Source organism: Carassius auratus, chromosome 30, assembly GCF_003368295.1.
Source record: "Carassius auratus strain Wakin chromosome 30, ASM336829v1, whole genome shotgun sequence".
In the NCBI taxonomy this organism is placed as follows: Eukaryota; Metazoa; Chordata; class Actinopteri; order Cypriniformes; family Cyprinidae; genus Carassius; species Carassius auratus.
Genome location: NC_039272.1, coordinates 16348476 through 16366612, shown reverse-complemented (window position 1 = coordinate 16366612; position 18137 = coordinate 16348476). Strand labels below are relative to the sequence as shown.

The 18137-nt window shown below is 36.8% G+C and overlaps 1 protein-coding gene across 11 annotated transcripts in view; it reads left to right on the top strand.

Annotated features, from left to right (window-relative positions):
• The window catches only part of arvcfb (ARVCF delta catenin family member b), a 175206-nt gene that overhangs the window by 68749 nt on the left and 88320 nt on the right, over positions 1 to 18137 (top strand). For 9 of the 11 annotated variants that reach the window (XM_026211739.1, XM_026211742.1, XM_026211738.1 and 6 more), the window contains exons 3-4: positions 9480 to 9594; positions 10699 to 10932. The exons of 1 other annotated variant lie outside the window; for it this stretch is intronic. In XM_026211739.1, the coding sequence (XP_026067524.1) occupies positions 10720 to 10932 (213 nt within the window). In that variant the 5' untranslated portion in view covers positions 9480 to 9594; positions 10699 to 10719. Of the gene's footprint in view, positions 1 to 9479; positions 9595 to 10698; positions 10933 to 18137 lie in introns of those variants that run through there. One more of the 11 variants, XM_026211741.1, reaches the window with a different exon arrangement.

Here is an 18137-nt window from a genome sequence, read left to right as displayed (position 1 = left end):
AGAAGTGCATTTTAAATATACTCAAACATTTACCTCTCTCATTCAGTCATAATTAGGCTGCAAGTCTGAATTATGAACTGGTAAACGACAAACTGATCACATAACATGTTTGTAAAGCTTTAAATGTTAACTGTTAAAAAGCAATGCTATCAGCTTTTACGACTAAACATTTGCAAACAACCTTGTACTGGAGAATCTGCACAAATAAAATTCTTAGGGGCCGTTCACATATCGCACCTAAAAACGCGTGGAAAACGCTAGTCGCGCCGCTTTCTCCTTCTTTCCAAAGCGCTCGGGCAGAAGCGCCCCTGAGGCGTCTGCCTTTGCTAAGCAACCATGACGTGCTCTCTCCATGACGTGCCCTCTCCATGAAGACCCGGAAATTTCAGCAAAGGATCATAGACAGTAAAAGAAATGGACACAGCGACCCCATTGGAACTCAATTGAGCTAAATGAAGCCCAGTTTTAGCGTTTTTTAGCACTTCCGTTTCTGACGCGCAGACTCAAACGAAGCTTGACGACGTCAGCAACCTGTCTGCCAGATGTAAATCTTCTAAGTGGCTGTGCGTGAAAACTGCCATCGTTAATCTTGCAGAGACGTCGAGCTTAAGCGGGGAGTTCTTTGTCGTGAGTGAGCAGGAGTAAGTATTCTGATTAATTATTTTGTATAGTATTTTAAAATGTAACGCCAGTACGCCATATTTAGTTAATTGCCTGCGAGCTTCTCCTCCTGTCTGTACGGTAATGCGACAGAGAGCCGAGTGGTTATGACGCAATCGTTAGCCTATTTTTTACAAAAACTGTTTATACGGGGCCATAATGTAACATAGAAGGTAATGGAGCACTTTATACATTGTCGTGTATCTGTAGAAATAAATAATGGACAAACAGTGTCTTTAAACGCCTCAGATGTAAAGTTATTCGCTGTCAAAGTGACGCCAAAATGAATGGGAGTCAATGGGAATGCTAACGCAAGTGAAGTTCTGCTAAAAGATGGCAGCCCCCACCCGACTTCAACTTCCGGTCGAGTTCCTTGCCCCTTGCAAAGGATAAATGGATGCGGTGTGGACGCGCCTGGAAAAACGGGCGCATCGCACCGCGTGCGTGTCGCGACCGCGTCGCTTCCATTATGAGAGTGCATACTGCGCGCCTACATAGGAAATAACGAACTTGAGCACGCAAAATACACGATATGTGAACGGCCCATTAAACAGTTCAGTAGTGCAGAGTTTACAGGTTACTCTCATAGACAGTAAAAGAAATGGACACAGCGACCCCATTGGAACTCAATTGAGACAAATGAAGCCCAGTTTTAGCGTTTTTTAGCACTTCCGTTTCTGACGCGCAGACTCAAACGAAGCTTGACGATGTCAGCAACCTGTCTGACAGATGTAAATCTTCTAAGTGGCTGTGCGTGCAAACTGCCATCGTTAATCTTGCAGAGACAGCGAGCTTGAGCGGGGAGTTCTTTGTCGTGAGTGAGCAGGAGTAAGTATTCTGATTAATTATTTTGTATAGTATTTTAAAATGTAACGCCAGTACGCCATATTAAGTTAATTGCCTGTGAGCTTCTCCTCCTGTCTGTACGGTAATGCGACAGAGAGCCGAGTGGTTATGACGCAATCGTTAGCCTATTTTTTACAAAAACTGTTTATACGGGGCCATAATGTAACATAGAAGGTAATGGAGCCCTTTATACATTTTCGTGTATCTTTAGAAATAAATAATGGACAAACAGAGTATTTAAACGCCTCAGATGTAAAGTTAGTCGCTGTCAAAGTGACGCCAAAATGAATGGGAGTCAATGGGAATGCTAACGCAAGTGAAGTTCTGCTAAAAGATGGCAGCCCCCACCCGACTTCAACTTCCGGTCGAGTTCCTTGCCCCTTGGTTACTCTTCATTTTGAAGGCTCAAAGTAAAGTACTCCCACTTCCCGCTGAATGCTGCAGAGACGCTGTTCGGGAAGCACGTGACATAAAACGAGGCCAGCTATTGGCTATTCGCTACTTCACCTGCTGTACTGGCTGAGTAAAACCTCCGGTGGCTCATTACTGCCACACTTTGGTCACCGCAGATTTGAAATATGCACGAAATGAGCCGCTTATGGCAAATAAAATTTATTTAGCGACGAATCGATTACTAAATTAGTTGACAACTATTTTAATAATCGATTTTAATCGATTAAATCGATTCGTTGTTTCAGCTCTACATGATACTGCATGCTGAACAGAGTTGGACATTTCAGACGTGGATTTAAAGGCAGCTGACATAAGATTGTTCCTCGCCATTCACATAGTTTTCCATTAAATTACATTATATTCGCCCCGAATCGTTGTTAATGTACATAATGAATTGTTTATTGAGCATTTTCATCTAAACGTTTGTCTTTCTGTGTCTCTCATAAAGTCTGTATGCTTCATTTATAGAGCTATATTATAGATCGATCTTTCCATTTGCTCCTTTTTTTTTAAACACTGAACTTCAAACTTATTTATGCCTCATTGTTCATTTTTTGAAGTAAACTTGTGTCCGTTTGGTAAATGAATAAACTGTTTAAGACCACTGCTCAAGTAGAACGTGTTGCGTCCGGAGTGTGTGTGATACCGGTGAGTCCTCCTAGATTCAGCACTGCTCTTTTAGTTTGATTAGATAATCATTAAGTGTTCAAGAATTGAAGCAGTTAAAGTCTGATACATTGTTCTGGTATAATTGTAGTGCCCTGTGATTTCCATGATGCGGAAAACGCAGACTGAATCCAGTCTTAAAACCGAATTCACAGTTTAATGTGGAATGATACTATAATCACAGAAAATTTTCCCATGTTTTCATTTTGATAGTAAATAATTTTATTTTTTAAATAAATTGTCATTAATTACATTTTCAGTAATTAAAAGATAAATTAAATTGATGTTTCATGATTTGATTTAATAGAAATGTTTTAATACACAACACAGAATTTTTGAGGGGAAAAAAAATCACAAGGCTTCTTTAAGATTTAAGTTTTAAGTTTTATGCATTCATATAAGTAGACATGCTAAAACACAGAATTTGGTAACAATAAAAAAAAATGGAGAGGAAAAAATAAAACATTTCATATAGGGCCCCAAATTAAATTGATGTGAAAATGTATAAGTTTCATGGTAATAAACTTTGACTATTAAAACGGAGTGGAGAAGAATGAAAACAGAACAAAACAGAATCCAGAAAAATTCTAACAGAATTAACAGAATTTGGAAAAAAATTAAACAGAATTTAGGAAAAAAAATGTTTTATTTTGTGGTAATTTCTACATTTACTATTACTATTATTATTACTTTTATTATTATTACCACTACTAGTATGATTCAATATTGTTTTTTTTAATAAAGCACTATTTTCGATTTTGTTCAGTATGCATTTTAAAAACTATCGGTTAATTAATCGGTATCGGCCAGTGTGGTCCAACCTAGCTATCGTATCGGCAAAATCCACTATCAGTCGACCTCTAATAGCAGTGATGTCTGTCATAGTTTTTACAATCAGTTGATTGACTCCAGCCTTTGGATCAGTGGTATATGTACTGTATCTAGTGAAACATTACTTGGGACTCCACCATTGGTAATTTGGAATTATGTTGGATTCTCTACATGGTATGATGTTTGTTTTCAGTGTACAGTAGGCAGTATAACTCCCAATATACACTTATATTCATCTAAAATGAAAGTTGTATCAAACACTACATTATAGTTTTTAAGTTCTTAAATTGTAAAAATATCTACTTGTTTTTAGTTTGCATGCTACATTATGAATATGACGTGCACATTTTAGTTATTTAAATTAATAATTGTTACTGTAAAATCAATTTTATTATTGGGACAGAGTGCACACTTAGCATGATGTCTTTTTTTTTTTTTACTTGCTTTCGTATTCTGTCAGTATATCAGTCGGTGAAGATGATGTATAATTATGTGTGAAATGTGCATACTCTCTATGTAAATAAATAAAATGAGGATGCATCCTCTTTGAGAGGCGTCACAACATGACATGCCCTAAATTTTTTTCACACTGTGTTATTTAAGGACTTGGAGTGCAACTGAGAATATTCTTTTAAAATTTCTCGCTGCTGGTTCATTCAGAAAGGCTCCTCACATCCAGAGTCACTTCAAAGAACAAAGACGAAGAAAAAAATAAGGGGTAAAAAAATTGCTTCACTTCCCCGTTCTTTCCTACTCCTAGAAAACAAACCTATCTCTTATGCATTTCATGGTGGAAGCTTTGAAATCCAAATTTAAGGCAATATTGACTATGACAATGTAATTTTTCTCAGCAAAATGATAAAGCAATTTTCAAAGGCAGTCCTGCAATATTAATTAATTAATGAAAAATGAGTCTGGTGGTTTTAGTCTGAATGCACTAGTTTTTTCCTAAATACATCCTCATTTTCAGAAAGGAGATTTTATTGGCTGCTGTGTCCTTATGAGTTCCTGTTCTTTAATTGCTCAGCTGTAGATTCTTTTTCATAAGTACTGTGTATTCGGACACAATGCTCATTTGCATTTTTTAAACTAGCAGGCATACACAGACTCAAGGTCTGTCTTATCACTTTAATGTTATTGCTAACCTTCATTTTGTTCCAAACCCACAAGATGATTGTTCATCTTTGAAAGATGAATACAGATATTTTTAATACATCCTATTCATTAAGAGATTGTAAAATAAAACCATATGAATAAAGCAGTTAAATACAATTCTTCCGAAGAGACTTGATCAAGATTGCTTCAAGCAAACATATTTGTATGCTGTATGATCAAGATTGATATGTGAACAAAAGTCTAAATTAATCTTTTCATTATCAAACTCATTTTGTCTCTTCAGAAGACTTGGATTAAACCACTTGATTCCTTTTCACGTCATGAAGTTCTTGAAATGCCAGAGTTTTGGGTGAATAGACTTTTAACAAAGTGACTGAAGTCACTATTTTAATTGGTGTTTTGAAAATTAACTAATATTTCATGAATTTGCAATGATGCCGTTTTCATTTTTGAGTGAGCTAGCCCTTACATTGTTGTGTTTTTACAGTAGCTCGGTTATTTAGGTATCTGTGGTCATTAGCATATTTTAAATGATAATGTAAATCTCCAGCGCAGATACTCCACAGTGAAGCCTAGAAAACTTCTCTAACAGTCTTTTGGATTCAAGCGATTTTCCATTCCCTCTTAGGGTTCATCTTTTGGCAGTCTTTGGGCTTGGAACAAAATATATTAGATTACCAAAAAGCATCGGCACATCATTCAACATAAGTGCCTCTGGGCCCTTAACCTCTGATATTGTTAGCGTCCCTTTGATTGAATCTGAGTGATTGAACTTAATGCATCCTTAATTCGGTATCTGAATTCAGGTGGAGAGGTGCAGATGAGTGGAAAAATGAGATCAGGTGCTACTGAGAGCCTTTTATTTGGTGGTCTTTAGTCTTAGTAGGAGCAGAATTAACCTCCCTCTACCCAATGCTCTGCCATGATCTGAACCCACAAAACTGATCTCTGAACAGCACCAAATGGCAGACCCTGCAAACACAGATGGGCCACAGGTGGAGCTTGACTAGTGATTTATTTATGTTGGACCTCTAGCCCCCAGAGGAGGAATGAGAGGGTTTATCTTTTTGAAGAAGGGATTGGCTGGGATTAATGAAATGAGACCATTCTCTAATTGGGGGGCGTTTCTGTTCCAACCAGTTTTCCATCTATTTGGCCACTCCTCATCCATCTTAAGCAATCCTGCATTAGTATTGCTTTGCTAAGGTAGCATTACTCATCCCTTATCATTTTCGCTACAGACATCAATGAAAACATGATAAACTGTGCAGCAGCTTAGTGTTTGGGCCTGTGATGTTTGCTCAGAAACATGTCAGGCTAACTCCAACATTATTTAGGTGAGTGTTGGATGGTAAAAATGTTATCTATAATTCCTATGCTGCCTTATATAACCGCCTTTCTCAGTGTTTCATAAGATTGTATTGTTCCAGGTTTCTTGGGTTGAGATGTAAGATTTATTTTGCACTCTAAACACAATTGTCTCAATGTTTTTTCACCTGAACAGAAGTAAAGTTGATGTTTCCTGTGTTTAGCTTCATACCGTAGGTGTTCCCCAACCCCTGATGGATTTGTTGTTGAGGTTTTTTCAAGTCAAGGCTTTTAAATATGCCACTGCTGCTGCATCTCATCTCTGGAACCACGGAGAAAGCTCCAACTGCATTTGTAAATGTATTACACAGCTATTTTTAGCACCAGGGTTTATGCTGCAATGTATTTATCCCTGAGGAAAAACACTGTGCCAGCATGAGCACAGTTCATGTTGAAGTAAAGCCAGTTCTGCACATTAGTAATTGTTACAAAACCATATGTATTGTTTATAATATAACCCATTACAGATTTGTCAGTTAGCAGGCTCTGTTAACAAAAAGTTACTTAAATCATGTTAAGGTGTATTACAGGGACCATCTCTCAGGCAAAACAATGGTAAAGGGTAAGTTCACCCAGATAGCAAATTTATGTAATTAATAACTTACCCTCATGTTGTTTCAAACCCGTAAAACCCCCTTTGGAACACAGTTTAAGATATTTTCAATAAATCACCAAAAGAATACGTTAATTTCAGATGCCCTGTGTGTCGGTCTGCTTCACGCTAATTCACACATGCGCAGTATCATCAGCTCCTCAGTTCTAGAATCGGACGCGTCTGACAGAAACGGTTCTTGACTCGTGAATGAGTCAATGTTTTGTTCGTTATCTGGCTCGGCTCTGTGTTCATCTTCAGTTCTCTCTTCACATCAGTTCAGTCAGTGTACTGTTTGAGTACATGAATTACTCCGGGATATTGGTTTGTTTGAACTTAGAGGAAGTGTCAGCCACATTAAAAAAGTTAACAGCTTAAGTCATTTGTGAATTAATGCGTATTAGATATGCAAACCATTTTAAACGATTCAGTTCAATTTGGTGAACTGAATGATTCGTTCGCGAATCGGATATCCAGAATGCTTTGTTTTGAACTCTTTCTTACAACAGACACGGAAGAGAAGACAATGCTGAATAATGTAGTCGTTTTTGCTATTTTTGGACCAAAATGTATTTTTGATGCTTCAAAAAATTCTAACTGACCCTCTGATGTCACATGGACTACTTTGAAGATGTTTTTCTTACCTTTATGGACATGGACAGTATACCGTACACAGCTTCAATGGAGGGACTGAGAGCTCACGGACTAAATCTAAAATATCTTAAATTGTGTTCCAAAGATAAACGGAGGTCTTACGGGTTTGAAACAACATAAGGGTAAGTTATTAATTACATAAATTTGCTATCTGGGTGAACTAACCCTTTAAGGAACATCATATTGGTGACAATTTAAAAAGCCTTTTACGGGATTCGAACCTATAACCTTTCAGTTACCAGGAATGTTTTTAACCAGTAGACAAGTCCTTCATTCTATCAAATGGACTTTTATTTACCCACCCTTACGTTGTTTCAATCCTCCATGATTTTCTTTCTTTTATGCAGTGAAAATAAATATTATTCAGATCCCAATGTTCTTCAAAATGATTTTTTTTTTGTTCATCAGAAGATAATAACCCATACAGGTTGAGGATAATATTAGGGTGAGTAAATAATAGAATGTTACTAGTTGAACTATCCTTTTAAATGTATCTGCATTGTTGGCAAAATGGCTCATTCATCTTTGTTAGTCTTTAGTACAATCATTAGATCAGAAATTGCCTTCAGTGCAGTATAAAACCCTTTATAAGGTTAATGCAGCATACAGATGGGATATTCCTGCCGAACACTTAAATGACAATGAACGGTCCTTTTTTGCCTTCTTCAAACTATAAGCAAAACCAGCTCCAAACCAGGACTGGAATGCTTCACTACTTTGGGCTATTTTAAGCATAGTCCGATGATAAGTCCAGTGGGCTTGTCTGACATGCCTGTCATTCTCCTGCTGATACTTTGAGAGGCTGAGACCGTTTTCCCATTAGCTCCTGAACTCCCTAAAATAGGGAGTATGGGATAGGGCAGCCTCTGTAATCCTAAAGCAGGGTTTCATCATAATAACATCTCATGATCATAGATCAGTTAATCCCATGGTGAGAGCGCTGTGCCCTGACGCTGTAAAGATTTTGATAGCTTCTTTTAAATTAAGGTTTGGGAAACCTCTTAACATGTTTGTTTATTTTTTTTTTTTTGTAATTCTGAATGGTAGTATTACTATAGCACTAAAGCAATTCAGCTATATTAGGTGGTGAAATTAATAAATGGTGTTTGCTAAGGAAAGAGCCAAAATTACTATTGTTCATACTTGGAGTTGGGGATTTGACCAAACCCCTTTTGGCATGTACTGTAAGTCATCCTTGATCTTTTGTGATGCAGACATGAATGATACATAATTCAGCCTTTTTTTAGGAGGAGTGAGCTATTAACAGATTTGGACAATCAAAAAAAGGATGAACATTGGATGCACGGAAGGATGGATACAAGCCAGTTTCTTAATATGGATTGAGGTTGCAGGATGCAGAATTGTAATTAGAATTTGAAAGTATGGAAACAAAATTAATTTTTAACTAGAAATGCAAAGAATTGTCAAAATAAAATTGGATGAATGGGTGGTTGGATAGATAAGATGTCAGTGTAATCATGTAGATATGTTCATATATATTCAACTATATTTAATATGTAACTTTTTGTAGACACAGCTGGGAGAACAGTTCATTTCTCATGAAAGGCTAAAAGTGATCTGCTAATCACATCTAACCGTTTACATCTCTGATAATGGAAGTTCATCTGTTTTCACATTGTCGCCACATTTTTATTGACTTACATTTTTCATGATAAGTTATCTCATTTTTGTAAACGTGTCTTATCTAGCAGATAAAAGTTATTTTCCAAAGGCAAGAGCAACAGCAGAGGCAGTTGTTCTTTATACACAGGACAAGACAGTATTACAATGCCTTTGCTTTAGAGCTGTGTCAGAATGGGGCTTAAGATAAATAAATGATCAGCCAGAAACAAACATCAAAGCCTGTGTGTGTACTGTGCTGCGCTTCAAAGGGAATAGGACTTTCACACCGACTGTTCTGCAGAGAATAGCGTGTTTGTGTTACTGTGTGTGTGTTTGTCCATTTGTGGTTCTGGATTAATGGAAAATGAACAACAACAAGTATAATGTAAATATTAATCTGCACTAGACCCCTTTTCCATTCCATACTCAAGTCTGGCCCCCTTTGTTTCTGTACACCTGTCCCCTGACAGCCCAATCCAATCTACTTTGCTCAAAGTCAGCGAGTGAGGTTTCAATAGTCATTTATCATTCTCTAGCATCTTCTCATTCATTTCTTTATCTTCATCCTCTTTTAGCCTCCAGGAAACGGAGTAGAATTCTGTCTCTTATGTTTATAATGTCAGGGTGTTATCTAACCTGTGATTTCTTCTGTCTTTCTTTCCCTCTGCAGCCAGTTCTCGCTCTCACTCTCTCTCTCTTTGCCTCCCGCTGGGCACATCTCCTCCCGTCTGTCCTTGTAGGGGGATGTCTGTCCTCTAACTGCCTCTCTTTCCACTAACTGCTAGGTGTGTATGCAGGTGAACTGTGTATGAACCATGCCTCAGCCCTAGGTCTTTTTCTTCTTTATGCTCTATGTGAAGCTTCCATTATCTACATTTTGTCACCTTTGACAATGGGAGAGAAGTCTGAGCTATTGTGCATAGCATGAATGATGTCATCATGTTGATTTAGAGTCCAGCATGCCTGTATTGTGTCGACGTGTGGTGAATTTAGTCTAGAACTAGCGAGTATGTTTTGTGGGATATGCATGTGAGTTTTGGCTATTTATGATTGTTAGATGCAGAAAGTATTTAGCTTCTCATAAAGGAATAGCTGTTCATCATACAGTGCAGACTCATCTGCAGCATTTGGTGCATGAATAGTGTTGCAGTGTTAGGTTTTAGGGTTAGGGATACTCAGTATTAAAGGAATATTTAAGCCAGCTCATCCTCATGTCATCTCAAGTATGACTTTATTTCTAATGTGGAACACAAAAAGAGAAAGTGTAAATGGATGGGGACCAGAGGCTGTGGTTCACATGAATTTTTACTGGTGTTATGTGGTCGTTTGACAGCTTATTTGAGTGGGGAACATGGGCAGCACTAAGGGTGGGCTTCCGGACTTAAAAGTAAAATTCTCAATGTTTTTTAATCTTAACGAGTATTAGTTTAGGAATGCTCATATAAACACGACTCTACTAGACTACAGTATATGCATCTAAAATGCACACTAGACTATGGAAGCCCTAAGGGAACAAAACCTATTTGTTTTTCTTGTCCTATTTATTTATTCATTAGGACTGTGTTTTAAAAGTAAGCTTTTGATTTTGTTTTAATCCTAGGAAAATTAAATCTTGTCGATTTTTCTATTTTATAGTATCGAATATTCCAATATTTAGCCCTGAATATCCCCTCACCCTATAAGCTGTTATAAGCTATGTGCTTTTAATGGAAAAGAGACATGCTGCTATAAATAACTTCTTCTTTTTTAATGTTCCACAGAAGAAAAAAAGTACAGAGAGTGTGTAATGTTAAAAGAATTATTTTTTTTGGCTGATCTGTCCCTTTAAATGGCTATTTGTTTTGTCCTGGATCCTTCTCTCTCCCCTATTTACCCTGCCCTGTAATCAGCATATAATTTTGGGTGCTGCCATGGAAGAATATGACGTGCCGTCAGCCGCCAGTATTCTGGCATCAGTCAAAGAGCAGGAGGCGCGCTTCGAGCGTCTGACCAGGGCCCTTGAAGAGGAACGCCGCAATGTCTCCTTACAGCTGGAACGCGGCAGTCTGCCCTCTGATCGACTGGTAGGCGGCACCACAGGCGGGAGCAAGCAACCGCTGGCCTGGCAACAGATGGTCATGCAGGTAAACCATTCCAGCTTGGCCAGTCATGCTTCAGTCTGTGTGAATGAACAAAGCAGCCCCATACCTCTTCTCATGCTGATGCTGCATCATTTCCATTTTTTTCATGAAATCAGTCTGTCTGTATCTCATTTAGCTTGAGCTGTGTTTGGCTGTGCTGAGCTATTGCTCTGGGTGTTGTTCTGCAGTGACTCATCATCTGTGCTTAGGATGAGTTGTCTTTACACTGATTTTTTTCTTGTCATCTCTACCCGCCACATGCTTTTTAATATTGTCTCAAAGACTGTAACAATTCCTCGTGACACTAAGGCAAATGTGTGTCTGAGGCTGTGATGTTATAAGGATGCCTTCCTAAAGTCAGTATGAGAGGAAATAAAATGTAAACAGTTACAGAAAAGTGTAATTCTCTATGAAAAAAGACTGATCTTTTGTCACTGCTTAGACTCCGATTATCTGTCTCTTCCATTAAAGGGTTAGTTCACCCAAAAATTCAAATTAGCGGATAAGACCCCCCTGCTCTTATTCCATGGTTTTTCCTTTTGCAGCATGGGTGAGCATTTGAACCTTCTCGTATAGTTGCATATGAGTCAGCCTCAGTTGTCCTCAGTGTGAAAAGATGGATTTCAAAATCATGAAATCACTCATGAAAAGGTTCAAATATGCAGAAGATGCTGGAAAATCAAAGGTTGTGCAGGAGCTGGGGGATTTTTCTGAAGAACAGCAGGCAGTTGAACTGCTGAGGATCAATGCAGGACTCATGAACAGCTATCACAAAACAAAAAACAGTCATGGATCATCCAGGAAATGACACACAGTATTAAGATTCGAGGGTATGTAAACTTTTGAATGGAGTTATTTTTATAAATTCAGTATTTTTTTATATAGTTCAGCTGTTATGGTTTTAATTCATATATATATATATATATATATATATATATATATATATATATATATATATATATATATATATATATATATATATATATACGTTTATATGTATATATATATATATATATATAAACATCTTATATATATAGTTCAGCTGTTATGGTTTTAATTCATATAAATGTATAGATATTTAAAATGAATAAGGATATGTCTGTCTTTTTAAGGTTGATATATTCAGATATTTACTTTAAGCAGTTCTCTCATGTTTTCATTTTATCAGTGGCTTTTCTTTTTGCCTTTTAAATCATAATGTTTTATCATTTGAAAAATGGTCCATATGCATGCAATTTCTTGGAATGTTGTATGAATAATTGGCACTGCTGCAGTTGTTGTGGTTCTGCAGGTGCGCCTCATTTATCTTGTGTCTTGTACTCATTAATACTGCATTGGGAGGTGTATCAGGTGTTAATAGATTTGATTCCCAAAGAATAAAAGGTCTCACCTCATTCACGGTTTTATCTTCGGTCTGTTTACTGAGTGGAGACATTGATTTATTTAGTTTTTAAGCCTTTATTATTCTTCACAAGGCCTAAAAGGTCACAGAGTGACAGAGGCACACAATAGGCCTCCATCAATGACACCATAGACAGCTTTTCTTTAAAGTAACCTTAACTGTCTCACGTGTAAGTAATGTTCAGAGGTCATGACCTGAGGCAGTACGAGGAACATCACAGCTACTTCTTCCTGGAATCTAGAAACACTTTTTAAAATTCAGGAAGCGTGCCTGGAGGACTGAAGCTAGGTTCCTGTGGCCAGATCTGTCTAAATGTTTTGGGCCTGAAAAGCCTGTGGACCGCTTTGGGGAAAAAAGCCCCTGCTTTGATCAGTGCTGTCTGTGATAAGACACAAAGAGATGATATGATACACCTCTGCTCAGGTTCCTCAGTTTTACTGTACAGGTCCACAGATGTGAGGAGCACAGCTGACATTTTCACTTTCTTCTGTAAACTTCAGAGAAGTGAAAAATTCCAGGCTCCATTTTAATAAAATATGTTTTACTTATGTTAGATTATCCTTATTGAAAAAAATATATATATTTCAGAATTTCTGTTATTCATTATATATGTACTGTAAATGTAAGTGATGACTTTTTTAATTGTGCACTGAAAGCAGTCATAGACATTTTTCAGACGTACCCTATAAAGCTTTTCCTTTCTTTTTGGGTGTATTTCTTCCATGCCTGTGGACACGTTGGGTTAGTCGGAAAGCACAAGGAAGTTCACTGCGGGGAAAAGCCTGGGAGGCCCAGAGTCTTGTAAATCACCTGCTTAACAATGACTTTCTCACCCTCCTCCCACACACATACACAATCTCCCATGCCACCTCGCTTCCAGTGCCATTAGGAAAAGTCAAACCTCTTGTAAAACTATAATTAAAGCAGCAGTGAAACTGCCTGCATTGCTTATTTTCTTTTTCGCACCTCTCGTTTTGCTTTTTTCTGCTCTCACACATACATAGTGCTAAGTTTTTTCTACTCATTTTTTCCCCCTCCTTTTAGATTCCAGAAGTTTTCCTTTGAAAATTGCAGATGTGACTAAAAATATTGGACAGTCATGGAATGTGGAACATTTGTGTATGTGCATAACAAAACAAAAACTAAAAAATTCTTCAAATATTATTATTAATGAGATTTTTTTTGCCTAAATGTCTTTTTATGCCAACAAAATAATGCCATGAGGAAAATGGCATATCTTAGTGAAAATAAAGTTGAAGTTTGCATTTATCAGGTATTTTTCAGTTGTGGTCATTGCAGTGATACGAAAGCTACATGAATGGTGATGTTTTATCATGTGAAGGAGTCACATGGGCATGTGATCATCAATAATGTGCCCAATAATAAATGTGCCTCACAGAGCTGATTGGAAGAAACTAACAGGTCATACTTTATTTTCAATAAGAAGTGCAAAAAAGAATATAGAGTAAAATTGCTGTGGATGATCGTTGAGAAGTGGAGCATGAAACTTCAGGTAGTTGTCTGTAAAGCCCATACTGGATGTCATATATCAGGATCCACTTCCAGAGATATGGCTATATTTCTTTCATAATACATTAATCCTATGAGTAATCCCTATTTTTGATATGTCTGCAGGTGTTACAAAGGTGAATCTGCTCGCGTGTTTCATAATGCTGGCACACTGAAGGACAGGCGTTCTCATTGAGGAGTGGGAATAGCTGCATTCTTTGTATTCAGAGCAGCTGCAGGTGCCCACAGCTATTCATATTCTACAGAGAGCTGCTCGGACTGCTCTCATCCCCATTCCACAATCCATCAAATGATTAATCCTCTAAAAGCCCTAAAATACATGAAGAACAGTGTTTTCTTGCTTTTTTTTTTCTTTTCACAATGTTGCTTGATCTTTTTTTTTCTCACTCTCAGAGTATAAATAAGGTCGTGTCCAGCATTTCCTGTGTTCTCTGAGCGCTTGGTGATATGTTTAATGTCTGTCTTAATAGTTTTATTGGTAACCCTTTACAATCAAGTCCCATCAGTTAACATAAGTTAATACATTAAGTAATATTGAATAACAATGAGCAATACTTTTATTGCAGTATTTATTAAATAATATTAACAAAAGCAACTAATGATTTTAGTTAGTAACTATGTTGATATAACTATGTTGGAGTGCTTTAGTATTTTGAATAATTTAGTTATCTAATGTTAAAAACTGAAAAATTATTTTAAAGTGCAACCAGTTTATCTAATGGCTATTATAATAATAATAATAATAATAATAATAAAAATAATAAAAAACTAAAGAGCAAGCCTGGCCCAAAAAGTAACGCAAAAGTAAGATAATGCATTATTTTCAATGAAGAGTAACTATATGCAAATTGATTTTAAATTGATCTAAAGAATCAATAAAGAATCCTCAAAAAAAAAAAGAATGTGTCATGGTGTCAACAAATATTAAGCCGCATAATTGTATTTTAATATATTCATATTGAATAATCATCAAACAGCCATTGGCAAACAGTGATATTCACAATGTTGTATTGGCAAAATAATTGTGTATATACATTATATTGTAAATGTTCAGTATATACACTTAGTAGTCTAGCTGTCTATAATATTGGACTAAAACTAACTCGTCAGCTGCTGAATGAAGTTGAAGGTCTCCTGATTATGCCGTATTCTTAACCATATCAGCAGGAGTGACTTTGAAACTACTTAAAAGACCAACTGCTGTTCACTCGGTGGATCCTGAACTCATGTGTTTAAAATAAGAATCTCTTGCTTTATGAGACCCCTGAGTCACTCCAGGAATGTGACCCCTTTACTCGGCATGTTCATATATAACCAAACAAGTATGTGTGCTTGACTCTCTTATTGGAAGTCTAAATTGAAACCACTTGAAGTGTGTAAAATCCACTGTTACTTGAAAGAGTTGTTCGGATGCTTCAACACTGACTTTTAATATAGTGGTTGTCTTATAGTGGTCGAAGATATGGCTGATGATTACCTGTACGTTTCTACAGAAATAGGTTGATTTAACAACTTATTCCAATATATAGAGTTAGAAATGTTGTTTAAAATGACATTTAAACAAGAAAAGCAGAGTATTGATATTTTTTATTTGACTTTCTCCTAAAGGATTTAGAGATAGTCATCACTCTGTGTGGCAGGTAGAGAATATAGGATAAGCCAAATTACTTTGTTTTAGTCTCCTGTTGTTTTCCAATTGATATGAATTGTGTAATATTTCTGTCTGGTCTCTGGTGGCTTTATTGACTTTGTGTGTGCATGGAAAGACTCATTTCAGCTCTTTATATTTATCCAGAGATTGGTATGCATGTCCAGATTGCCAGTCGCTTACCTTATTACAGGGCCCTGGTCTATTTACACGTTATGTCATAACAAGACTTGATTCAAGCAGAGGACTGGATAATGAGCTTTGAGTAAGTCAGCATTTGGAGAGCAGCTACTGTGTGAGAATGTCGGTATGACACAGTAGGACAGCTCAGACTGAAAGCAGTGGTGTGGACATGATATTTATAGGGGTCATATTATGCGATTTCAAGTTTTCTTTTCTCTTTGGAGTGTAACAAGCTGTTCATGAATAGCTAAGATCCCTAAAGTTGCAAAGACTAAAGTCTCAAACCCAAAGTGATATTCTAAATAAAAGTTAAGACTAGTCTACGCCCCTCGTTTAACGCCCCTACGTGTCTACGTCACTGTGTGGGAAGATTTGATTTGACAGTTGACATTTTGTCAGTATTTACTTACCTTTACCTATATAGCATTCTCAAGCTCCAAAATGACAAAAAACTATCAAAGGTGGCCTGAGTTGTGAAGTATTCTCAACTCTTTGTGTGAGGAACAAACCAAATTTACATGGTTATTCCCTGATAATCTTCCCCTCCAGTGGGTTGAAGCTGAATTATTGAAACAGTGTGGGTTGAACTCAAGAACTGAATTAGTCAAATTCACGAACAAATCATTCATACCTATTTTGTGAACTGGATCAATGGATTAATCGAAAAGATCCAACGCAATAGAGTGATTCCTCATGGATCTAGCATTGTTGATTATAATATGAACACACCATGGAGAGCAAATTAAATTTTCATTGAGTATTTTGGGTTGGCTTAAGAAAACTTGAGTCATGTGGACTAGTTGTATGTTATTTTTATGGTGACTGTTGCATAATTTCAGAGCTTAGCAACTGAACTATCTTCATTCATTTTCATTATAATGAAAAGAATGGCCATGATATTCTTCAGAAATTCATTTAGGTTGGAACAAGTAAGGTACATATTGATTGAATTTATATTTTTGTTGAAATTATTCATTTTAGTGCAAAATTGTATGCCCTGCATTTTCCTTTTTTTTAGTTTTGATTCTTCATATTCTCTCTCAGGATCTCATTTACCAGATCTGTGTTGTTGTCAAGAACCAAGACTGACATTTTTGTGTTTGATGATGCATATTAAGAGAAACAATGTGGTATGTTTATTTCCAAAATGTCTTTGTATTAAATATAATAAGTGTTCGTTTACCGAGGCGATGCATTTAAAATGTGATCTTTGCTGAGTCGCCATCTTTGAAAACGTCTTCTAATGACGAGATTCATTACATTCCAAATCTGGGAGTGCTGCAACCCTAAGCAAACATCAGACATCTTCTTGAGCACAAGCCTTCTCAAATATTCAGTTCTCATGAATATATTTATGAGACTAAAACAGTCGCATGCACATTGCATATCTTTCTTATCCTTTCTTGTTCGTTTCATTATCCGTTTTCTCTTTTTGTCTTTCTCTCTGCAGTAGTCCACGTTAACCTTTCCCAACGTCTTTTCCATTGCAGTAACTCCTGGGCATGAGTCCACTGAAACCTTCTGATTACTTTCAGTTTATTTATTTATCAACACTTTTTCTGTTGATGTGTTTATACTGTTCAGCGACCACAGGGCGTTCTGCAGTCTGTTTGGTGTCAGACTCTGTAGTAGAAAAAGAAGCAAATTCATTCAGGCCGACTGCAAACAGATTCAGGCTGTTACTGCTAGATAAGACATGATGCTCTTCAGTATGGGGGTGTGTTTGCGCTGACTGTTGTTCAGAGTTTGAGAAGGATTTGGTTTTTAAGTAAAAGAGCGTGCAAGCTCCGAGGTGGAATATTTTCAGCTTTGACAGTTTTTTTTTTTTGAAGCATTTCTACTCAGAGTTTGCACTTGAATCAGGAGTTTCTTGGTCAAATAAGTTCATAAAGTTACTTCTGACTGAGACACAGGCTTGTAATTACAAATTAGTTGTAAGCATTTGGTTTATTTTTTGAAACGCAACTTTGTGTTAGTGTAGGTGTTCAGTGTGAGACTGGCATATTGTTCTGTCAAACGAGCTGTCAATTATTTTAAACGCTTGCTTGAATTTGAACACAAAAATTGTTACAATTAACTGATTGATTTTGTGGGTTATTAATTTATTTTTACAGTCCCACTTGATTTTTTAGGTCCAATTCTCGCTATTAACAAACCATTTACTACAACTTTTACCTCAAAAAACTATAGGATGATGCAAGAATCAGGCAATTGATTTTTCTAAACTTTATTGTCTCCAAGAGCACACCAATATCCGGCCCACAACCTAGAATGAGTTTGACACCTAGGGTGTAATGTGCCCATCCTTGAACTCTCCCCACGTCCGGCTTTGTGTTAAAGCCATTCATAGATTTGGATTAAAATTCTTTCACATTCTCAGTCACTGAATGCTGTCTGAAATCATTCTGCAACCTCTTTCCTTTCCCTTCTCATATTTAGCAGGCT